Source organism: Numida meleagris, chromosome 4 (assembly GCF_002078875.1).
Source record: "Numida meleagris isolate 19003 breed g44 Domestic line chromosome 4, NumMel1.0, whole genome shotgun sequence".
Classification (NCBI taxonomy): Eukaryota; Metazoa; Chordata; class Aves; order Galliformes; family Numididae; genus Numida; species Numida meleagris.
The window spans coordinates 22,965,814-22,990,654 of record NC_034412.1 but is presented as its reverse complement, the minus strand read 5'-3'; the positions used below and the strand labels follow the sequence as shown (position 1 = coordinate 22,990,654).

Below are 24,841 nucleotides of genomic sequence, written 5' to 3'. Positions count from 1 at the left end.
TGAAGCCAGTTTAAGAAAAACAGATTCCTTAGCAGATTAAGAACTACAGATAAGTGTTGCAAGAATACTTTCTGAAAAGCACAAATATTTGTTAACTCTTGCATTCTCTCTATGAAGCATCTTTATAAGATAATTCCTCCTAGAGAATATGAAGTCACAAGCAGTAGGATCCCAAGAGAAAATTATGTAGGAGCATTAAATTCTGGAGGTCATATTCAAGGAAGCACTTGATCCAACAAGAAGTTGTTAGACAACCAGTCAGCAATGAACACCTAGCAGCAACTAACAGTTTGAAGTACACCGAACAAATAAAAAGATCTAAACACTTGCAAATTTTTTCTTCAGCCCTTGAAGTTTAAAGACATGTAATACGTACAGGCAAGAGACTGGCACAGAGACATGTATAACGCCTGCAAATCCCATATAGAGTTCACAGCTGAGGAAGCCAATCACATTCAAGATTAAAAAGTTACCACATAGTGAAATACAGCAAGTAAGCAACTTACTCTTTGGCTGCATTTTTGAGAGGCACTTAAGCAGCTGCTAAAGCAGAGGCCCAAGACCAGAAGTACTTTCTGAAAGCAAGCATGCAAGTATCCATAGAAAAGGCCTGTTCCAAATGTAATTGCAAAAAAACTAAGATGACTTAAGTGAAAACTGCAAGCATGAGCCAGCTGGTATTATAGGAACTCATAATGCATTGGCCGCAAGAATAATTAAAATTGAGACTGTGTATGAGCACTGGCTTGTAAAAAATTTTTACTCTGCTCTAGAGAAAAACCATCTCCTTTGAGTACTCAAGGTCTTTGGGCTGAGACTGGAAAAGTGACTTCAAAGGTCACAATTTTCCCCTTATCTGGAAGTCTGAGTAACTGCTGACATGAAGAAAAATTGGGTTAGACTCAAACTTGTTTTAAGAAGCATGAAGTACTGCCAAACCTTAGCCATAATAAAATATAGTTCTGTACACTGAATTTGCTGATGGGGGCAGTGATGGGTAGAAGGATTGATTTTCAAAATTTAATTCAGGAACAGTAAGTTCTTTCTGCCACTTTTGGAAAAACAAAAGCATCAGATTTTGCTGGTGATAAGTTTGTGATGAAGTCTTTAACAGTTCTGTGAAACAAAAGAGGAAGCGTAAAGGGCACAGACCTACCCTGAATTTCTCCTTGGGGGTCTTTGTAGTACCACTTCTGCATGGCTTCATGGAACAATGGCATAGAAGAACCTTTTGCTCTGTGCTCTTGAATTTTCGCTGCTAGCCTTTCATCATCAACAGCACTGTCCTGCAGATAGGCCACCATTTTCTCTGCTTGCTGAAGAAGACATCAGAATCACCGAGGAATACAAGTGTTAGTTGTTTGCTGACAGACCATGCTACGTATAACGAACTTGTATTACTTAGTGCTCAAGAGTGTACTAGGGACTACAGGCAACTCAGGAACGGGTGTTTCTGGAAGAGAATCTCTGAGCTCAGTTTATCTTTTGTCAGAAACATGAATAAATATGGTTTGTATTCTTCAGTAAAGCCTTAGAACAACTTACTGAGGTGGTCCCACACATCATCATATGTACCAACACGGTGAGGAATAAAATAGGTATGGGAGCTATACTATAAGATATACTCTACATCCCAGTAGTTACTAAACTTCAATAGAGTTTACATTGTTTAAAAAAAAAAAAACCAACAAAGATATTGGGCGTATTACTTTATGGTTTCTCAGTGCAAACAGTAAAGTTACTTGATAGCAATTAGCAGCATTGGCATCTGTAGCTCTCTAACACTTTACTCGAAGTACCAGTACACTTGACTAAGACGATCACAGAGGGAAGAAATGTAGCATCAGAATATACTGTGGACTATAAACTTTTAGCTGCATTTTTGTTTTTATGTGCTTCAAGTATTTCTTCTTGCATTCTACATTCCTACAGTCTCATGATCATTAACAACAAAGGAATTTGAAAGTTATACCTGCTCTAAGTGTTTGAGGCCCTCTTCATCATCTGGGTCAGTGGGAACGTTGCCCATGCCTGGAGCAGCTGTGACAGGTGTCTGAACTGGTCGCAGAGCAGGATTTGAATTGGAAACAGGAGGAGAAAGATGAGCAGGAGAAGCTGTGTCTGCAGATATCTGTGGCAAAGGTTGAGCAGCAGAAGCCAAATCTGAAGGAAAGCGTTAAGATTAGCTCAATATCTTTAACATAAATGAAAACAACTTCTTGGAACTTTGTAGAAAATATTCAACAGTCCAAAAATTTCACCAAAGTATTTTCAGATCTTCCAGTACATGACTGCACATTGATACTCTTTGCAGCACAGGCACCCTACCAAACTTGAAGGGACAAGCAGTTTAGTTCTAACGGTGCAGTACCTAGCACAGATGAACATCTGTTCCCTGGCCACATACATTTGTCCAGACTGATCTACTCAAACACAACAAGGCACTTGGGCAATTAGCTCGTAACTGCACTGCAACGTGAAGTACAGGTACACTGCAAGCATTCACGACTGCATTTCCACTAATCTTATTTCTATTTATAGACCAGTTGGCAAGTTCTGGGTTCTCATCACCATAATCCAATCTTTAAAGAGGAGTTTTAAAAATCACAATGAGTAATGGAAGCCTAATGAATTGAGTTTATTACCTTCCCCTCTGTTGGACAGTTTGGCTGGTGGTGTATTCTCTGTTCGACTTTCTTTATCTTCTGTTTTTTCCGCTCTTTCTGGGACAGATTCCTCTTTCCTTTCAAAAAGGCTTGTCTGCAGTGAGTCTTGAAGGGATTTTGGTGGGCTATCTGACCTGGTAGCCGGTGAAGATGTTTGGACTGCTTCTTCTGCTGCTTCTGTAACATTGCATGGTTCTACTTAACTGAATTAACTGAAATTCTGAACTGTAGAGTACAACAGATGCAAGAGAAGTCCACCTTACCTGACACTATTCTGTCTGTTTTCTCTCCCTCTTTCTTGGTAGTCTTTTCATGATCTTTAGCATCTTCACTGTGGCTCCCTTCAGAGTCAGATCTTTCCTCCCCTTCATCCACAGGTCGGAAATCCATCTCCTGTTCCTCAGGAATTGGCTCCTTCTGCACCTTCTACAAAAGTAAACAAGCATCCATAATCCACCTGACATAACAAGGACGCTTGCTAAGAATGTATGAAAGGCAAAAGACAGTTTTTCACCTTTAAAGAGAGAAATGCTCCAGAAGAGTCAAATGTTCCCATTTCTTCTTCTGCATCTTCTAAGCACCACTCAGGGAGGCTGTCCCTGTCATCATCCATGCTGCCGCTCCCGCACCGCACTCGCCGATAACCCCGTTCATCATCTCGTTCCCGGAAATCAAATTCAAATCTCCGTCGTCGTTCCATGTGCTCTCGCCAGCCTGTAGAATGAGGGCCATCTAAGGTGGGTGGGAAAGCAACTTTACAAGACAGTCCTGGGGGTAGTAGCTTACTTGGAAGGGATAGGTGAAGAGACGACAGTGACCCACTACAGGGTACAGTCCATCTATGAAGTAGCATTGTAAAGGACAAGTGAATGAAAAGGACCATCTTACCAATGAGGAAGAGACTTCCATATATTTTTGACTGTATATCCCCACCTTATAAACTGTGTAATGAGCATTAAAAAAACCACAAGGCTAAGAAAGGTAGCCAAAATGTACCAGAGAACCAAAATAAGGCAAACCAACAATACCAGACACTGATTGAATTTACCAGCCATCACTGACTCAGAAACATTTAAGATCTTACATTCTTTTGGACAGCCATCTGCAGAAGTCACATCCTGAACTAACCACCCGGGCTTTTTCCTCTTGCTCTCAGAGAGGCTTAGGCATATTCATGAAAAATAGATGACTGTTCAACTTTCTTTGAAGAGACTAAGTCTCTTGAATGGTAATTTTTAGTAATGAAACTTAGAATAATTCATAACAGAAAGGGAAAGCTTTCCAAATTCAAGTACGTCTTTCATTCAATTTTTCTAACATATTCAGAAGACATCTTCATTTAACCAAGTTTAACAAAATCTTCTGACTGAAACGCTGCTAACTATTTAAACTGGGAAGAACCTTCAGCCAAAGAAAACAAAGTGGGAGCAGACAGATTGTAAGCAGCTTTCAAAGCTACAGAGCTACCCTTACCAGAAAGCAAAAATGAAATATCTCAGTTGTTAGTGTTTTTAAATGGTGGCTTGTGATTGTTTCTGGAGGAAAAGAAATCTGTCACAAAATTTGTGCAGTGTTCATCAAAAAAAAATCAAGTAAGGAGAAGCAAGCAATATCCTCTGTTCCATTTAATTCATATGGATGAGGAAAGCTTCTACATTAACTCTCTGAAGTATTAATGATGCACAAATCCACCTTTGTCTCACAAATACAGAAGATGTAATACAACGGCCTTCTACAATTATTGTGAATTTTAAGATTACATTTTAATCAAGAGAACATGAAAGACCTCCTCTACATCAAAAGTGTTTGCAAATAATTCAGCTATACAGCTTAATCTAGTTGTGTCCTGGAAATAAATAACTATTATTTTTGTATGCAAAATTAAAATTCATATTCTGAGGCAGGCTTTTTAATGACATTAAGGAAAGAAAGAATGAACAGTAAGCTTGCACTTATTCTACCTTCGCTTTTAAACGTTCTGAGCATTTCTTGAACCTATCATGGGAGCTTCCTGTTCATCAATAACTTTCTAAAGACATGCAAGTGAAGGCTCACTAAAACTAAGTACTCCGGAGAGCTCAAGTAGTAACCATTTAACGCACTGCCTTCAGAAAAAGAAAGCTTGCAGCTCCACCTTGAGAAAATCCCATCCGAAAGAGCAGCAACAAGACAAGAAATCTTTATACAAAATTACAGACTAAGGACTCCCTGAAGTGCTTCTTGGGAAAAAAAGACCTTAGCAGAGCTGCTCAAGGAAAACCAAAAATCCTAGAGAAAATTTAGGCAACAGATGATGTGTATTCCTTATGGATTATATGATAACACAAAACCACAAACCCAAACACCACTCACTAGTTTTGAGATCAAAAGAGGTTTGCATCTTTATCTGATAAAACAGACTTGCTCTGAAAATTTCAAGGGTAATCACTGTATAAACGCAAGAACTGCAATAACACAAAGAAGAGGCATTTTAGGTTGACAGTCATTCAATCATTGTAAATCGTTAAATAAAGATGGATTTTAAAGCTACGGTCACGTTCATCTTACAGATAGTAAATCCAGTCTAACAACCCTGTTTCAGATCTGTGATAAGAGCAGTACCATGTTCACCCAGAACAACCAGCAAAGCAGCTTTTCAATTGTGGAAAACAAGGAAAGAACAAACTATCAGAATTCTAGTCCTAGTGCACAGATAGTGACAGAAAAAAAAGCACAAAACTCCACAAGCTCATGCTGGAAAAGCCTGGTAATACAATCCAGGCTGTTCTCACGCTCCAAAAACATTCAAGTTTACATCCTTCTCTATTAAGCAGCAGAGGGGATTGGGCTTGTCCATCTTTTTAAGTCAGATAGGTTTGCTTCTTCTCTTTACTAACAATATCTAGAAGAGCCCTAACTTCAAATCAGGTGTAAGAAGAGAACAGTTTAAACAGCACAGACAAATAATAGATTTCTTAAATATGTCAAGGCAGTTAACTTTAGATACAATTAAGCTACAGAATCTAAAAAATTAAGACACAACTGTGTTGAAGCAGCGTTAGTCCATCCTCTTGACCCTTTGTCTGGGTCACAATCCCGTAGGGAATATGAAGAGCCAAGTCAAAGGAAAGCCCACCTGAACAAATGGCTACAGTTCTCCATGGAGACATTAAGACATTTGTCTATTTCTGACAAGGTGCCTGATTAGCACTATTACCTAACAGCAGGGTAAGTACAGAGAAGTAGTTCAAGCCATGTCAATTTGAATTAAACTCACTGTTTAATGCAAGGGTGCAATTAAAACTGTGTTGATGGTCCTGCAGCTACTACTAAAAGGAAAACTCAAATACAGCTCTGACGGAAACTAGAAGATTAGTATAATATAGCTGATTTCTCTATCTTCTGTCTCAAAACGAGCAACTTCTCTGCAGATTCTTAGAGATTTTAACACTAGCTTGTGACCACACATCTTAAAACATAAAATTACAAGTTAATTGTCTACTACAGCAACAATTCAAATAAGCGGTAATATTCCCTATGATGGAAGTAAGACCAATTTTCAAAACCTTCCTCAGAACATCTTCCAAAAAAAAAGAGTTCAAAACATGAATGAACTTCTGAACCTTCAAGGTCTCCGTGTTTCCTTTTAAGATAAAGCATGCAGGCTTGCACTTTCAAAATACTCCACTCCTGTGTATCACACTGCATCTGATCACCATGAGGTACTATCTTAGCTGGCTCGATATTATCTGAACTATGTAATAAAGCAACAGTGTCTAAAGAACAACTGTGACCAAACACTGGGAAAAAGAAAATTACTTCCTTCAAAATTTGCCCTTTAGCCCTGATCTAAATAGAAAACATCTGATAGTAAACTTACTCTTGGGCTCTCTGCTTGATTTTAGTACAAACTAACATTTGTTTGAGGGCAGAGTAGTATGTGGCTATGGACAGGGTTACGAACAGAAGTAACAATTGCTTGCATTACAGTACTCAGAGTCTTCTGGGATGTTCATAACAGTGATAATCTCATTGCAAAAGCAAATGTGACTTTTTTTTTTTAATCAATTGTTCAGCTCAGTCATGGAAATGTTCCATGCCTCCCTTGTTTCCCTACAAAGGTAGAGCAGAGGAGCCACAGTCCTCTTTTGGCTCCCCAGATGCCTTGCATAACCAGAAGAAACGTTATGGGAACTTGGTTCCAAAGGGGAGATTGGCTAGCAGCTGCTTTCCCAAGTAGCAGAGAAAAAGTCCAGTTTCAGCCACATTACTTGAATACAAAGCCCAGCTTTGCGTTTCTCCTGCAACTCTGGCAAATCAGCGCTGGAAGTCAAGCAAACCCGTAAGAGGGACAGTAACACCAAACAGATACTTGAAATCTAGCAAGAGAAGGGACATCCTGTAGCTAACCACAGGATGTATAGAGCAATTTATTTTGAGATCTTTCAAGAACGCCTCTTGGCACTGCAAGCACCTTCTGAAAACCAGAATGTGATCAATAAGTCAAATGGTTTAGTATGCCACCTTCCTCTCCTCTACTTTATCCAGGCCCCTGCTTACCCACTGCCCCTTTCCCTATAGCCATGGCCACATTTTTCTCAAGACCTCCCCTCACCTGGACTGTGAGGACGCCACCTCTCACCATCCCTGCGTGACCCAGCCAGTCTCCAGCCTCCATCATCATCTTCCCCATTCTGCTCCTCCCTGAAGATGCGCCAGTTCTCGCTCTCAGAGCGTATAAACTCATGCTTCCTCCCTGTTGCTGCTGTCCCACCTTCCTCAAAGTTTGGTCTCACTGCAAAAAAATAAAACAAAAAAAAACCAGGTAACTAAACACACTAGAAACACGAGTCCAGTCTTTAGGTACCTAGAAACACAAGGACTGTAATCTTACTCTCTCAGAGAGAAGAATGTACCACAAGAGGTGGTAGAACTTAGCAGAGGAACGGAAGGGAACACAGGACAGAGGGAGACATTTAGGAAACCCCTCCACATCCTTATGTACCTGCGGATGAAAAGACTGAGCAAGGGCTGGGGGAGGTGCATGTACATATAAAAAATACACAGAAGAAAAAGAATACAATAAATTTTAACAGGGACAGGAAACACAGAAGAGAAATAGATGACACTATGAGACAAAAGGATATCTAAAAGTTAAGAAACCAGAATGTGCAGAGAGAAAAAAATAAAGCACTGTATCACAAAAAGCCTCATTTTAAAATGAAGAGACAATTAAAAATGTAAATACGATACAAATTTGATTTAAACCAAAGATATTTGCTACTTGCATATTGAAAAGATGAGCTATGTATTTAATCTTATAAGATGTACAGCAAATTCTTGCAAAATTTTAGGAAAGACTGAAAACGTAGAAGAGGATTAAGGACTAAATAAGAAATACGTAAGAGTGTTAATATTACTCTTTGAAGCCATCTTCCGGAGAGCTGAGATCAGTATAAGAGTGAGTTAGAAGCAACTATGTTCCCTAAGCTTGAGCAATCTATCAGAAATTTTGGGTAGCTTTATTTCCTAATGTATACTATGCTGTATTTGAAATAAAACAAAATTCTCAGGTATTTAATGAAGAACAATGCTGTCACAAAAGGATTACATATTTGTTTTTACAAAAAGCATCGGTATTATGTGGCACTAACTCAGGTTAGACACATGTTGCTGTAACTGCTGACTCATCCCAACAAGGATCCACCACCACTGAAATAAATGGCAGCACCAGCTTCAGGACTTACGGATTGCGTATTTCTTCAAGTACATTTAGCTGTGTAGCACCAGAACTTGCACAAGAACCACAACGATGCTACAGCACTGATGCTATTAACCAGCACTAATTGAAATTATGGGGTTATCTACAAAAAAAAAACCCTCAGCTACATGAAACCAAATACAACACAGATACATTTACTTCACTGACACAAACACCTGACTGAAGAAAACTCTTATGTTTGCTGTACTTTGAGAACAAAGTTTTTATAAACAGTGCATTCTGGGAAGTATTCGTCCAGTACAGAACTAGAAAATACAGCTACAGAACCGAGCCTCCTGTACACTACACTAAGACCACTGACATTCTAACCCAAGAGAGAACAGACCAGATGAGCCTCAGACTCAGAGGATAAAGAATATGGTCATTCCCTGAACTTGTTCAAAAAGCAAGATGCACTATTTTTTTTTAGTTCTGCAGCACACAACACAAGCTTGTTTTTTCCTCACAGAAAGTTACCCAAGAAGTGTTACTCAATTAGCTATTTTCAGCTTTAAAAGTCTTATTAAAAAATACGTCTATGCTTTTCAGAAGAACTCACAGCTACTATCTGACACTCATTTAACAACAACATTCACTGGAGAAGTTACAAAGGTCCTATCAATTAAGAAAAAAAGATGTCATTTCCTTCCATTGTTATTAATACTCGAGACAGCTCTTACACTAGCAAGCTATTAGCTCACAGGCTCTACACTGATGCTTCTAAAACATTTGGGGTTTAAAAAGAAAAGAAAGTAGCATCATAAACAATATTGTGAAACCTACTGCAGCAATGATGTCTGTATCACTGTTTCAGCCACGTACACGACAGGCATGCTTGAGGCAATTCAGGCCATGTTATTCATAGTGCTTAAGACAGTTGGTTTTGGTCCCAAGAATGGAACTACTGAAGTCAGGTTTTGTATTTCACATGGGCAGGAAACTGCATCCCCACTGCCCACCGTGGAATTAGTAACACACAGCTCCAACAAGGTGACATAACTTAAAAGTGCTTGCCAAGATCACAAAGAAGGGATATCCTGTCTCTCCTCTAAGTTTGACAGCATTAAAAAAAAAATTAAGAAACAATAAGAGGCAATGAAGGACTAAGTTTTGTTGCATCTGAGGATGGTATCACCCATGATTGAAAAAAAACTTCCAAACAAACCAGCACTCCAGCATGTCACACCAGGTGACTGACCTGATAACACAGTTCTGTGGGAGTAAAGAAAAGGCAGCGTATCTGTTTTCTGGTACTGAGGTACCATAGCAAGCAATATCCGAGGACAGTAAGGTTATGTGTCAAAACAGCATTACATGATACTCAACATTAGGCAGATCAACCAAGAAACCAGCTCTTTACAGTGTCCTAGTATACTGACACTGCAAACTGTTCCTAGATCTGTGAACACTCCTTCCAGCTGTAATGACCAGTTCAGAGTCAGTACTTGGCAATGTTTTAAGAAGGAAAAAACAAAAATGCAGTCTATGGTTTTGCCTTGGACTAATTGACTGGACTTCCTGAAGAGAAGGAGCAGGAAAAAAGGGCACCTCTGTTCAAATCTGTCACAAAGCCATCAATGGTGTTTACAGAAAACTTCAGATAGAACCCAGTGGTATTCAGCCAAAAAAGCCTACAGCTGTGCAACATGGAGTTGAAGAGAGACTTAACTGCAAAGGGCAAGACTGGGATTCTGGGACATGGCTCCATGGCAACACATTCATGTAGAGAACTTATCTACTACCATAGCAAACAGTGCTGCTCTCCACACTGCCTGTCCATGTTTCCTGTGACATGCTCAGTGCTTGGAGAGAATAAGCACAAAAGCAGGACTGACAGGAACACAACCTCCTCTGAACAGGGGAAAAACCCAGGGAAGTCCAAGCGTGTTAATTTGTTCTATTCTTTCTGCTGCAAACCAGACGTTTCCACAAGAAGAGGACAAAAAGAAAATCCTTTGCAGCAAGTATTCTTAATGGCATTCAAATAACTTTGCCTACACAAGTAATTTTGTAGCTCATTTTGCAGAAGAATAAAACAAGTGGCGTTAAGGTAACTTTTCAAAAGAAATACTACCTTCTCATTGGGACAGCATTTAACTATGGGAACACACATTGTGAATTGAGTCACCAACAGCCAGAGTCAGTGACAGAAATCTGAAGTTCTGGTGACATTTGCTGTCTCTACATTTTCTCTCCCTTCATAAACTCTCAATCTCAATTGTCAGACTTAAACATGCCATTAAATATCACTATATTCTTCACTAAACCCACTGCCACCCATCAGCATGAGGAGTCTCTAAATGCAGATATACGAACAAAAGTTAACCTGGAAATCACATACTGTAGCTACTCCATCTGCTGTACAAACATGCGTTGTTTTCAAGTCATTCCACTGAACCAGATTAGAAAACATGTGACTGGGCACCACAAGCTTTCCACAGTGCAGAATACATTCTGTAAGAAAACTCTGCTTTAAACAAATAACACTCATGCCACCCTACTGGTGAATAAAAGATCTTCTTCAGAGGACACTTCTCTGGATTATAGAGGGAAGAGTCAAGGCCAAGTCACATCACACTATCCTAAAGGCTTACCAAAATGGCGGCACTACATTACTTGCGGTGGTTCTGAAGGTCACACTATGCCTACCACCATTTTCAGTGCTGTGCCTGAACATGTACTAAAAACGTTCCATGCTAATGAAGCAAAGAATTAACACTTTGCAATTTAGTGTTGGGGGAAAGTTAAAGAAAAAAATGAGGGAGGATTTTGTTCCCTAAGCAGGAAAGTCTACATTAATAATTTTCCCAGCAGGCCTTCAGTAGTTTTAGTGCAAACAACCACAGCCTTTGTTTCTCAGATCCTCTTACATATGACGTTCAACCAAAGCCCTCAGATCAGCAGCTCATAAAGGGGGAAAAAAGGGAGAAATACAACTGCATTACAAAGCTGTCCTCAGAGTTCAGTTCAGTAGTGCAGCACAATGGTTGCCCTGTGCATTCCTTCAGCAAGAAGATTTTCCTTACAAGAACTCTCCCAATTTCCTCTAACTTGGTAAGTGAAAGGCAGAACATAGCTTAAGTGAAAATGGTTTCACTTACTGCATGGAATCAGCTCCACTTACCTAGTCTGCATTGTTTCATTCCCAGGCTTTGGTAAAATCCTGTCACTAATTTCATGTTTTCACTAAAGGAGCAATGTGGAGAAGTAGCCAGCAGATTTACATCTTCTGACTAGAATTAACCTACAGCTTAGCAGGGACCACAGGCTACACTGTTAGCTGCAGCCCACACTTCTTTACTAGAGCCACTGAACAGGCCAGGACCTAATGAGGAGAAGCAGCAAGAAGACAAGACTTCCCTTTCTACCTCAACAAAACACTGGTTAGGAAGAAAGTATCAGACAACCCCTTGTTTCTCAGCAGCAATCTCAGAGCTTTTTCCTTTCAGTTTTTCCAGAGGAATTTTGGCCTTTTGAACTTGCAAGTAAAACTTTAAGCAAGATTAAACAAATCTAAATAACAACCTTGATGAAGGAGGGGAGGGGAAAATGCACCCCTTCCCCAAGTAGGCATTTGAGGATTTCTCCTTGGCTGCTAAGGGTTTGTGTTGGGTGAAGAAAAACGCTCCTAACAAACCAGCATTCTTTTCCACATGATCAGAGCTAACCAGCTCCCCTGCAGGCAAACTGACCAATCGAATCAGCTTCAGATGAAAACCAGCCCCCTTGCACTATAAACACAGGAACGAGACATACAAACCCCCCTTTTTTTTTTTTTTTTTGAAAAGGAGATCTCTACCAGTCACTTGTGGGAAGCTTCTTGCCAGTGCTGGGACCAATACACAAGTGGTCCAGTCCCTTCTCTAGAGCCCAGGTACACCCCTTCTCCAGCATACAAGCAAATCCTTCAAAGACTGGTAAGTACCCAAAACAATTTTTCTTATCATATGTTTAGCAATTGTTCTGTCATTCTGTAATGAAAGAAATTCAAGTTGTTTCTCAGGGCACAAAGTTTTATTTCTAAAGCTCGTCGAATCAGTATCACCTTCAACAGAAATTTCTGATTCCCCTTGCTGAAAAAGAAAAAGCTCTCAAACGACCTCAATCATGACAGCACACAGAGCAAAACCAAAGTCATCACACAATATTCTTGCAGAAAGCTTTCAAGATCAGCAGTTTGGGAAAGACTCTGCAGTGCTCTGCAAACAAGGGAGCATCACACATCTACCACTAGTCTAACCAGGCGTTACACACACAAGTACTAGGAGAAAGTCTTCCTCACCTTCTTGTTTCATTCATCAAATCAGCATTTCACTTCAGTTTCACCAAAAACACAAGAAATATGCTCTATCTGTTCAGGCCCACTTTCACTACTTCTAACTTATTGTCATGCCTTTAATCACTTTTAATCAATGCATTCTGATTTATTGCTTATGGACGCACTGCTGTGAGGTAGTGTTGGCTTAGGAATCCATTAATGAATCACTCTAGACAAGCTTTCGGGAAGTTTGTATCACATAGCACAGGACTGCTCTTCAGAAACATCAAGCTCTTCAAGAATCAAGTCTCTAACAAGTCATTCTTCTGTGCTGTAATAAGATGCACTCTATCCTGTTTCACTTTTTTTCCTCCCCTTTCTAAAGTGCACTCTGTAATAAACAATCACTGAAGGTCAAAAATACAAGCTCTGGTATCCTATGTTTTGTGCTATTTGCTTTGAAAATTATGACTTGGGCTTAATAGAAGTTCTCATTTTCACAGAATTTTTTTATATTTGTATCAAATCTTGAAAACTTATCTTAATTCTGCAGACTGCTCGGGAAAAAAAAAAGGCTGTCATCAACTTCTTCCATTCATCTAAATGAGGAACTACCTACAAAATCTAAAGAACAAACATCTTTGAAATTCTAACAATCCTACTCACAGCTGTAGCATAGGCTTTCAGCTAAAGCAGTTACAATACTTACTGAATTAACTACATTTCTAAGACAATCCCCTAATGCAGATCATACGATCCAGTTAAGTCATCAACTCCAGAAAAAAGTTACTTCCTAAGGTAAATATCAAAGCATCAAGGATTATCATCCCATGGAAAAACAGCAACATTGACATTTTAATAGCATAAAAGTGACTTAAAAAAGGGTAAACTGAAAAAAAAAAAAGGTAATCTGAATGATCACGCCTTACAGCATCAATATATTGAATTCAGAAATGTAAAGTTACCTGAACTCAGGTCCAGTAAAAAGGGGGCATGACACCATCACTTGGGTTCTAATAAATCCTCAAGTTCTGCTACAGCTGTAAGCAGTTTTTTGCAGTACCCTCAGGAAATAGGAAGTAGTCTTTGATTGCTTTGAAACAGCACACTATAAACTGCCTCAAGTCTCTTTTAAGATCAACTGGAACAGATTTTAAGAGTGGAAGTTGGGGAGGTATGGAAGCACTGTAAAGTCTCTCTGGGTCAAAGCTCCACAAAACAGCATTCAGGCTCCCAGAAGGTTGCAGGTGCATCAACTTACCAAAAAGCAGACTGGAAGTGTCATTTTCAATGCCTTCAGTTTGGAAGGCAAACAAAAACATGAAGACACTGCTATGTCTTCATGAAGACTGCAAATAAGACTCCACCAATGTAAAGATTCCTCAAAGATGGAGGAAAGCACCATGGAGGTGCAGAGTACAATGCTACTTCAAAGAGCCATCACAACACAATAAAGCAAAAATCTCAATAAAAAAGCAAAGTGTGGGAGGGTAGGTGTGTGGGATCGTGAATTTCAGAAATGCAAGCTGTACTCTAGAAATGTAAGATCAAGTTTTTATTACACAAATCCTCAGCAAGTTTGGTCAGTTTAGAACCTGTCCAACCACTAATAAAAGTTAAACTGTGGTTTAACAGTAGGGTACTCACCCTACCTCGGCTTGTCTTACAAGATTGTAAGAAAGAAGTCAGAATGAGGGACAAAGACAGTAAAGTAAGAGGTTTAAAAAAATCTAAAAGAATCAAAGACATTAGAGTTAGTGATAGCCACTGAATTTTCAATAGACTAGAAACAGGAAGGATTAGAAATAGTGAATGGAAATTGAAGATTGGCCAGCAGGCAAAGACAGGCTTAAGAAGATCTTAGCTGACAGCTCCTGTCTTTCTAGTCAGAGGTTATCAGCTGGCAGAAGAAACATCCCAAAGCTGCAGTTTCACAAAAACAAAACCAGACAAGAAGCGTATCATAAAGGTAAAAGATGACATTAGAGAAACCTGGCCTAGGAACTGTATCCATTCAGCAATGGAGACCTGTTACCCAACAAAACACAAAAGTCAAGGTTGCATGTCTTCTCTAAAACTTACTCTGAAGCCAGGATTGATGTGGAGATACCAAGGACCACACTGCACAGGATCAGACTAGGTGGTCTAAAATATACTTTACCATTTTTTATTACTACCATTACATTTATTGTTAACAGGGAGATGAGATTTAAATTTTTGACTGCACTGGGCAAGAAAAGTAGTATACGGAAGATCACTATTTTCAAGTTTGAAGTCACATTTACTCAAGTTGACTCTGCTTTTGAGAAATCCAGTAGCCTGATCCTCTAGCCTGAGCAAATTATTTCCCACAAGGCAGTTAACCTTCTTACCTTTTATACTGAAACAACTGCATTGCTCTTGAAGCTTATTCACAGTTTCTTTGCCACAGTTCCTTTCCCAGAAAGTTTAGACTTGCGGCCAAAGCTTCCAATGCTATTGCTGCCATCTACTCAGCTATGCAATGTCTTAAAACAGTGCTAGACAAGAACAATCAGAAGCCTCTTTCAAATGAGATCAGAGCAGTTACCTGGTGAACCACACAGGCAATTTCCCTGCTGAGTGTCTCATGCACCTCCAAGAAGGAGCCATTATGAAATGCACTGCTGGAGGCTAACAGAGGTTCTCTTTGCCAGGTTCCTTTGAGACATCTGTAATGGGTCTTCTTCCACAGAAAACATTCTAAACAACCCGATGATGAAGACTGACTGGATTTTTTCAGAGCTTTAACTGAACATTAAGTGATTAACCACCACCCCAGAAAGCTCCTTAATCAGGAAAATTGAGACCCTACAATACTGACAGCATTTTGCTCAGAGTAGCCTGCTGCTAAGGATGTTACCTTCACATAGATACAAGGAAGGTCTGAAACAGAGCCAAAAAATGTATAAACTATGTTTTCTTTTCCTTATCATACTTACTAACTGTGTAACGAGGATTGTCATCAACCAGTCAGTACCAGATTCACATTTTCTCAGCATGTTTTTTTCAGGCCCAAATAACTTTGAGACTATAAAGCAGATGTTGCCCTTCAGTACACCATAAGAATTTACAAGCACATTTTTTTTTTCTTCAAGAATGCACGAGGCTGTACCTAGAGGCATTTTCTTCTGTAAGTGTTCTCTGTTCAAACAGAATCACACAATTGCTGGGGCTGGAAGGAACTTCAACCACATCTGGAGTACTGCATCCAGTTCTGGGCTCCCCAGTTCAAGACAAACAGGGAACTCCTAGAGAGTCCAGCGGAGGGCCACAAAGATGATGAGGGGCCTAGAGCATCTCCCTTATGAGGCAAGGCTGAGAGACCTTGGGGCTGTTCAGTCTAAAGAAGAGAAGACTGAGAGGGGATCCTACCAAATGCTTATGAAAATCTAATGGGCAAGAATCAAACAGGTGAGGCCAGGCTCTTCTCGGCCAGAACTTCTTTAAAATGAGTGTAACAGAGTACTGGCACAGGCTGCCCAGAGAGGTCGTGGTGTCTCCTCCTCTGAAGAGGATGCACAGGATCCAACTGGATGCTTTCCTGTGCAACCTACTGTAGGGAACCTGCTTTAGTAGAGGACATAGACTAGGTGATCTCCTGAGGTCCCTTCCAACCCCTACAACTCTGTGATTCTGTGATTATCAAGAGCAAGTGAACAGTCATGCAAACTCCTGGTTTACAGGATCAGAGATGACAAGATAGTGGGTTTTTTTTCATTTAACATTTCATCAACTCATTCTGAATTCTAGGATCCTTAGATCCAATGTGTTTCAACATAAAACTAAGGATGGCATTCTTGGGTCACAAAGGGAACCCCATTCCTTTAGCATGTAAAGCAAGTGTATGTACAAGTTGAGATAGTCATATTTCAGAAAAAGGGCCAAAAGAGATGTGAAACTGACAAAACTGATGAAACATACCATGTATAATTATGGCTTGTAGAATTTCTTTCTATCCTATGCTTGCATAAGTGAACCCAGACTGAAAAACAGCTATGCCTTGAATGCTCTAACTCTGTTTAGCTAGACAGAGCAAGTACAGCCAGCAGTCATTTCCTACGCTAGAAAAGCCTGAAAGGACATCTGCTTTGGTAGAAATGAGGTAAACTACAGCACCCCCCTGAAATGCACAATCACGCTAGAAAAATAACAGAAGTGTTCATGGCTGTATTGTTAATAGTATTCATAATAGTATAGGTAAACTGTTATACTCTGCTTTAGTTACAAAAAATAAACTGATAGTTAAACTGAAATGATAGAAGACAAACTACTTTTCAGATACAGTGTGCCTAACACCCTCCCCTCCTCCAAAGGCTTAAACCATGTGATAAATATAAATTCAGGAAAGAAAAGTATACAAGTTATATACAATGACTAAAGCAGGGAAAATGTGAGAAATAGTTAGATTTTCAAACTTAATCTATTTTAGCTAAGTATTACCACAAATAGTGGTAAATTCCACCCCAGGCTCCTGACTTAATCTTCTCTGGATTGCAATGTATAAGCCCTCCTTTGTTGGCTGCAGTATTTCAACCCCTGCTGACGTGTCAAGAACTGTGAACATTAGGCAAAACACAAATATGCTGCATTGCAGACTATTTTCCTCTTTTGTCTTTTCCAGAACATGAGAACAGATATGATAGAGAGCAATAACACCAAATCCAGCGCTCCCCTCCTAACCCAAAGATATCTGAGAATGGTCACAAAGGATGGACACAGCACCTTTCAGATGGATGGTGCACAAGGACAAGGTCTGGCATACCTCCGAGATGCGTGGGGAATACTAATGGACATGCGCTGGAGATGGATGATGCTCGTCTTTTCCGCTTCTTTTGTGATTCACTGGCTAGTCTTTGCAGTGCTTTGGTACGTGTTGGCTGAAATGAACGGGGACCTGGAGCTGGACCACAATTCTCCACCTGAGAACCACACTATTTGTGTGAAGTACATCACCAGCTTTACAGCTGCATTCTCCTTCTCACTGGAGACACAACTCACCATTGGTTATGGTACTATGTTCCCAAGCGGGGACTGCCCTAGTGCTATTGCCCTGCTTGCAATACAGATGGTCTTAGGGCTCATGCTGGAAGCTTTCATCACAGGTAATCTCTCACATTTAATCTTGAGAAACAACAAGTGTAATGACATTTAAGTCAGAAATAAATACGGATCATGCTGATATCTGAAAGATGAGTTCAGTTTCTAAAGGGATGATGAGATCTCAGCTATGTAATAGCAAGTTAATATTAGGCAGTATCAAGATTTATAGTAGAAAGTATCATTCATTGGTTGATACTCATGGTAGTACCCCACTTACCACTTTCAATCACCTATTACACCATGATCTATTTCTCAATGGAAATAGATTCTTTTCTAGGGGATTAATATTTGTAAAGTCAATTTAACAGTTGTACGCTTATCTAGACAGAGATTTTTATTCATCTTTAACTCAGTATTTATGTATTCCTCAGTACTTAACGTAATGGAAACTTCCAGGATGTTGCAATTATTCAGAGATACTTTAAGCTCCTTGAAGTACTCCTCAGGTTTAAGGTATTTCAACAGACTTTAAATACTCAATTTATTGTATGTTAAGCAAAAAAATTGTCAAGTCGTAGCCTATCAAGATTACATACTACTGCTAATTACAGCACATAGGAGCACTAGGTGGGCAGCTTTGCAGTTTTCAAAAGTACCTTGTACACCTAAGTCAGTTTCCACTCCCTTGGACTGCTTTTTGTAGCTCAGAGACTGCAGGGAAACAACCCAGGCACGATCCTCACTTTCAATACCTTCTTTTCCATGACACAGGTGCTTTTGTGGCAAAGATCGCCCGACCAAAGAACCGAGCATTCTCCATCCGCTTCACTCGCTCTGCCATAGTGACACACACTGAGGGGAAGCCATACCTTATGTTTCAGGTGGCTAACACACGCTCCAGCCCACTGACCAGCGTCCAGATTTCTGCTATTCTTTACCAAGAACAGGAGAATGGTCAGCTGCACCAAACTAGTATTGGCTTCCACCTAGACAGCATTACTTTGGATGAGTGTCCTTTTTTCACCTTCCCACTGACCTACTACCACTCAATCACCCCATCCAGCCCATTGGCTACTCTCCTCCAAAGGGAGGCTGCTCGCCATTTTGAGCTAGTCGTCTTTCTGTCAGCGGTCCAGGAAGGGACGGGAGAAATATGTCAGAGGAGGACATCCTATCTCCCCTCAGAGATCATGCTGTACCATCGTTTTGCCCCTGTGCTAGCCCGCAGTGCCAAAGGTGAATATCAGATCAAGATGGAGAATTTTGACAAGATAATTCCTGAGCTCCCAGCTGCAGCTGACTCAATGAGTCCAAGAAGGACTGCCAAGGAGATCAGCATCAACGGACAGCATGTCGACAGCTTCCAGCTCTCTGAGACTGGCCTCACAGAATAGATGGAACAGACTTTGAACTTTGTGCTTTTTTTAATTATTATTACATTAAACTTTGAGGTCCCATTGACAACCATCCTTCCTTGCTTGCCCTGCCATCTTCTAATGATATCTCCTATTTTCCTCCTTCTGATTACAACACAATATGCAAAGCAAAGAACTGGTGTGCCCATGTAAGCTTGGGAGAGGCTGGATCAACCACCTCGGACAAAGGCAGGTAAAAGATTCACAGCACTGCTTCTGGGAAATCAGAAGAGCTACCTGCTGAAGTCACTAGACTATAATTAAAGTTGCATGACTCTGAGAGACCTCCAAAGCTGAGCAAAATCCTAATTAACCAGCCTGTGACATAATTGGACAGCAGAAATACAAGAGAAATCTTATGCAAAACCTATATGGGGTCACTCAGTCAATACATTAGTCCTTGGATAAGCAATTCAGTTGATTCAAGACCCTAATTTTTCTATTATCTTCACTCTTTGCGGATACTGGGTTATATCTGATTTCAGAGGGATGAACTTACTCTTAGGAAGTATTGTCAACCTCCCACAACAGTGAGAAGTACCCCTGCTGCGCTTGCTTATTAAGCAAAACTGTAAATACTATCTGTAGTTTTTCGTTATGTCAAATATAAGGAGAACTTATCTCCTCATAGGTCTACAAAGACATTATCAAAAAATCTTGATGTATATGGCAAATGCTGACTGGAAATTTTTTCATATTTGGAAACACCAAATAAATTATTTAGCAGTGGAAAGCAGACCACCCTAAATGAATGGATGTGCTTTTTTGAAAGGATCTCACGCGTCCTCAGCTTTGTGCTGCTTCTCAAGTAGGTCTGACCCAGGAGGATGCATTGCATCCACACGAGAAGTAGAACTGCATCCATTTGTATTTTATGCCTTTTAACATCAATATTTGCCTCTACATACAGCACAAAAATATTTACAAAGACACTTCAATCAATTTTAAAATAAAAAATTAAACTATACATGAGACTTTTGTATTTAAGTGCCTCATAAGTCTATAGCAATTAAGACTTAAATCTGAAGCTCCTAAATAATTTAAAAAGCTAGATAATAAATAGAACAATGGATAATTATAACCTCTTAACAAAAGCAATGTCTATTATGTGTTCATACTTAAAGTCAAGTATCAAAATAGAGTTAATTTCTCAAAAGTAAAAGACCTTTACCACAAAGATGGCACAACTAACTTTCATTTACAGAAGCATAATACTTTATGAAACGTGCTTCCTTTTAACTTCAGTGGTCAGCAGCAGGAATAAAGGGACAAGATACCATTAAGCAAACTCTTCTCAAGCCTCAAAAGCAAACTGTGTTCATAACCAGAAAGAGCTGAGCAAAAGCTACTTTGTCCTAGGGTCTGTACTTCCTAATCTCCATAACGTGATGGCTGAAAATAACAAACAAGTCTTCTATGCCAGCAATTGCACTGGTCATTACAGAGTTGCTCACTCTTTGGCAATGGGAAACAGCAGCTCCAAAAAAACATTTCACATGGGAAAAGAAAGAAACAGAAGAGCCACATTTTGACTACAATTCACCTTGTTTCCAACTTGTTTAAGCACTGCCTCTCCACACTACAAATTTTAACTGGATTTTGTTATAGATTTTCTCATAATCTTTCATGGAATTTAACTTTATGTGAAAGCATTAATGAATACTGTGGAGCTTGCAATCAAATTACACAGCCTTCAACCCTGCTTTTCTCAGTTGTTGATCCATACTCAGTTTAGAGATCCCTCCTCAATTCTCCTATCAGTACCAATAATTTTCTATTATTTCCTTCTACAGTGTTATTCAACAGCTTCTCTCCCAATCTAATGTATTGATAAAAGTCTGACAAATTAAGAAGCATTGCAAGAGCAACAGAATGGATTTCTGCATCAAGTTCAAAATAACCAAGAGCAGAGTTCTGTGTGAGGCCCTGCGTTTTCTCTCTTACATACTCCAGCCTCAGACAAATTATTGTAAAATTCACATGTATAATCTCAACAGGGTGGCACTATAATCACATCTTTTAGAGCCAAAGCTATAAAAAGCTATTTCTAATTTCAATTAGCATCTAATCAAAGTGTGGACTGCTTAGTCCAATTTCTAAATTGACTTGAGACTTGAAAGTTGTCCCTTCTTTTAAAAATCATTTACTATTTATAAATGTTTAAAAGGGGGTAGAGCAGCAAGTATAAAGGAAGAATACATTTAGTATACCCTAGATGCTATCTTCAAATGCTGCATTTTGGAATATACAGCTGAAGAACACTGCTGAAGCAAATGAGACATACGAACAACTGTATTGTTATCTCAGAACAGCTGCAGAATAAAAGGTACGTAGAACATCCACATTACTTTCATCATTCTGCAGAACTGGTGAACCATGGAGGTCTCAAGAAGCACTGGAAATGGCCATGGTGCAAATCAGAAGCCTAGAAAAAACTGCTCACAAGCATGGATGCAAAGTTGCATTCTAGGCTTTCAATAACACTGCAAGAGCAAACTTGTGATGAATCTTCTTTGGATATACCTCTTACTAGTGAGGAAGGGAAGAAAAACAAGCCAGGCAACATGAAAGAAATTCAACATTCTTGTTATATTCACAGGAGCATCCCTTTTACACTCAACTTAATCAATAAACACACATTAAACAGAACTAAATCAGGTTCCACAACTGACTTTCTAAACGTCTTGTGTAATCTATAATTATTTCTTACCAGTGTGTAATTGCTGGTAACTACTCAAATCCCCAGAGCTACTAAGCTGGCATCAGTCAAGAGGCTGCACAGAAAATTAAGCAGCTTTCGTGCAACTCTAAAACAGCTGTGATCTAGAAAACAACGTGCTCATTTTCTTTGCTAATGGCTTCAGCCTTCCAAAAGCAATTTGCCATCTCAGTAAAGTCTGTCAAGACTTCCACAATCCACAAGAGAAACTCCAAATACATTGTGCATCTTACTTTGCAAACTGGAACTGTTTATGTTGAGAATCAGCTAAATGTGAACTTGCAAACTGTTACAAGTGCAAAACTCCTTTGAAGAACAGTATATTATTCAATACTTGAGAAGTGCTTCTGCACTGATTTCTCCTCTTTTACTTCATCATTTTTAATTGAAAGGTTCTTGCCTCGTCACCCATTATGAATGCTCAGAAAAGCTTCCTCTTGTCCTTTATTAATTTTGTAATGTGATCACTCTGAACAAAGAAAATGAAAAAGTTGACAGCACAGTAAAATTAAAGAATAAAATCCTAAACTAGGAATTTTAAGCAGAATAGAAATCAACAAACGTATCTGCTACAGCACATTAGCCTACATTTTAAACTGCATGTTAACTCACTCCATCCTCCTGCTTTCACTACCGTGTGAGTGATATACTAGTGCCTGGTGTTAATGAGCAACTTCTTTTGGTACCATCCGTACTTGATGCTTTAAGTGTTTTGTCATTCAAAAGCATGTACATATTATTTGTTAATCAAGGCTTGAATCAAAACAGATCAGTACCTTCTTTGCATTCCACCTTACTTCTTTGAAGATAAAGAGGAAAGAAATGGTCCTCCCACTTACGAGGCCATTAATCTGAAACAGTCATTTACCTTTGTTATTGCTCTAATTATTTTACATTAAGACATCACAAAGACTCTGTCTCTTGTCTCTATTATATTGTGCTATAGAGGTTTTGGTCAAATAACATTAAACTAGAAGAGTAATTCAGCAAGAGACTTAAAGAGAAGCAACTAGGTACTAGGTAAAGTTTAATAACTGGAAAGGAAGCACCTCATCCTTTACAATGAACCACGACTTTAAGAAAGCACAAGATACCATCTTTCCAGAAAATAATTCCCAGAGATGCACTCCGAAGTCCTGATGACTACCACTTATTACGAACAAGACATTCTGAAGTAGGTTCAGCATTAACACCCAGGTTCAGGTCCAAGTCAGCTTCTGTAAGAACACCTTGCACAAATTAAGTTCTCAAGCTCTACTGAGAGATGCATCTCATCCTGAAGTGACAGGCAATATTTTCATCACAGTGTCAATCAGAAATTTGGCACAACGTTCAGTCTGGTGAAGTGCTTTATTTGAGGTGCTTTATTTTATCAGATGAACAAAAAGGGGCTAAAAAAAATAACCAGTGATGTTAACCAGATACTACTACTGCTGTTAACCAGATACTACTACTGCTGTTTCCACATTCATTTGTCTTTTGTTAAAAAAATGCAGTCCTGAAACTTCAGCAGTACTTTTTTTCCCCGTTTTCCAAAGGTCTCTGACTAGAAACACACACTGAAAGACAAACTTTCACTACTGGAGATATAAAGTGTGGCAAACTCAGAGAAATCCCAAGTTATTTTTTCAGGAGAAAGCTCTTTCAAGGAAAAGAGGAGAAGAGGAAAACTAGCACCATCCCAGTTAATCGTTTTTCATTTTAAAAACAAGAAAATGAAAAGCATTTGTTAAAATATATGAAAAAGAATCAATGTGTACATGGAGAGAGAATTCAGAAGGCTTTGAAAGGAAACACAGTACTAAGATGCCCAGAAGCATGGGCCACCATGGTAATCTGGATTACTGAGACAGAAACTTATACCACTCTCTTTTAAAAAAATAAATAAGTATTAATAAGTATTGACTGCTGTTCAGGCATTAAAACACATTCCTATCAACTTCCAGTTGCAACTGAATCTCTTCTGGGTGTTTTTGTTCTAAAAGCCAACCTGCAACCATATTTTCTGACCTGTGCTTTTCCAGCACATTCACTATGGAGGCTGTTTAGCCAAGTCTCCTTCAAAGTCTACTAAAAAGTCTAGTAAGAGTTTGCTGACAGTCCTGCCAAGAACTCCCACTAAACACAGCTGCAGTAAATGCACGTGGAAATATGGCACAGAGAAAGGGCAATGTCACATGAGGGAACAAGCAGTGCACGATCCCATGAAACAGAACTTAAAATACACCTAGCTGACAGAGGAGAACCTTCCTTCTTATCACTCACACAATGCAGATTCTACCTAAATGGGTATGTTCCACTTTCCAGGCAGCAGTACACTCCAAATCAAAATCAGGTGAATAATCGAAGAGATACACTGGGTCAAAATTAATGATTTTTCCTGAACATGTCCAGTGTGAACTGTTTAAGGAATATAATCAGGAACACAGCAGATACACTTACTGGTATATAGTCTTTCAGCTGTACTGGGAGACAAGAGGAAACAAGCAACTTGAACGTACAGAAGATTTCTGTGAGAACTTAAACTAGTTGGACAGACATTCATTCCATAAATATGGGAACCTCAACAAAGTGCCATCAGAATCTACCCCACACAAGTGAGTATTCAAGAGAAACCAAACACTTGACATGGTCCAGAAGCTCTAGATACCAAAATAACACATGCCAGGGATATTTAAAAGCTGCGTTTAAATGGCCAATTCCACAGAGTACCACAGAGCTAATCAGTGAAGGCTCTTCTTAGATGCACAAGAATTTTGTTCCAACTACAGACAACACGACTTAGTTGAATAAATAAAATCTACTTGGGGCGGAAGCAACACTGAAAGTACATTCAGAGTAAAGCAGCACAGTATCACGAACCTTCTATTAATAATAAACTTGAAGCAGGTAAGAAAGCTTTAAGTACATACAAGCCCTTTCCCCCAGACATATCCTTGCTCCTCCCTCCCATCTTCTACCCATACAGTAACATAACCATAC

At 39.4% G+C, this 24,841-nt stretch overlaps 2 protein-coding genes across 13 annotated transcripts in view; one reads left to right on the top strand and one right to left on the bottom strand.

The window, feature by feature from the left end:
• GIGYF2 (GRB10 interacting GYF protein 2) overlaps positions 1–24,841 on the bottom strand; it is a 73,039-nt gene that overhangs the window by 19,740 nt on the left and 28,458 nt on the right. For 7 of the 12 annotated variants that reach the window (XM_021393449.1, XM_021393454.1, XM_021393457.1 and 4 more), the window contains 6 exons: positions 7,261–7,440; positions 3,181–3,398; positions 2,930–3,092; positions 2,646–2,861; positions 1,973–2,163; positions 1,157–1,316 (listed from right to left, as the gene is read on the bottom strand). In XM_021393449.1, the coding sequence (XP_021249124.1) occupies positions 1,157–1,316; positions 1,973–2,163; positions 2,646–2,861; positions 2,930–3,092; positions 3,181–3,398; positions 7,261–7,440 (1,128 nt within the window). The remainder of the gene's footprint in view (positions 1–1,156; positions 1,317–1,972; positions 2,164–2,645; positions 2,862–2,929; positions 3,093–3,180; positions 3,399–7,260; positions 7,441–24,841) is intronic. The other 5 variants (XM_021393456.1, XM_021393458.1, XM_021393455.1 and 2 more) reach the window with 4 other exon arrangements.
• On the top strand, positions 7,452–24,832 carry KCNJ13 (potassium voltage-gated channel subfamily J member 13). Its single transcript, XM_021393466.1, has 3 exons — positions 7,452–12,323; positions 17,307–17,787; positions 18,497–24,832. Exons 2-3 carry the CDS (start codon positions 17,310–17,312, stop codon positions 19,117–19,119), a joined length of 1,101 nt encoding a protein of 366 aa, XP_021249141.1. The 5' UTR covers positions 7,452–12,323; positions 17,307–17,309; the 3' UTR covers positions 19,120–24,832.

Coding starts and splice junctions, on each gene's coding strand:
- KCNJ13 (XM_021393466.1), top strand. CDS start 17,310: ATGAGAACAGATATGATAGAGAGCAATAACACCAAATCCAGCGCTCCC. Junction 17,788..18,496: donor GCTGGAAGCTTTCATCACAG/GTAATCTCTCAC, acceptor TCCATGACACAG/GTGCTTTTGTGGCAAAGATC.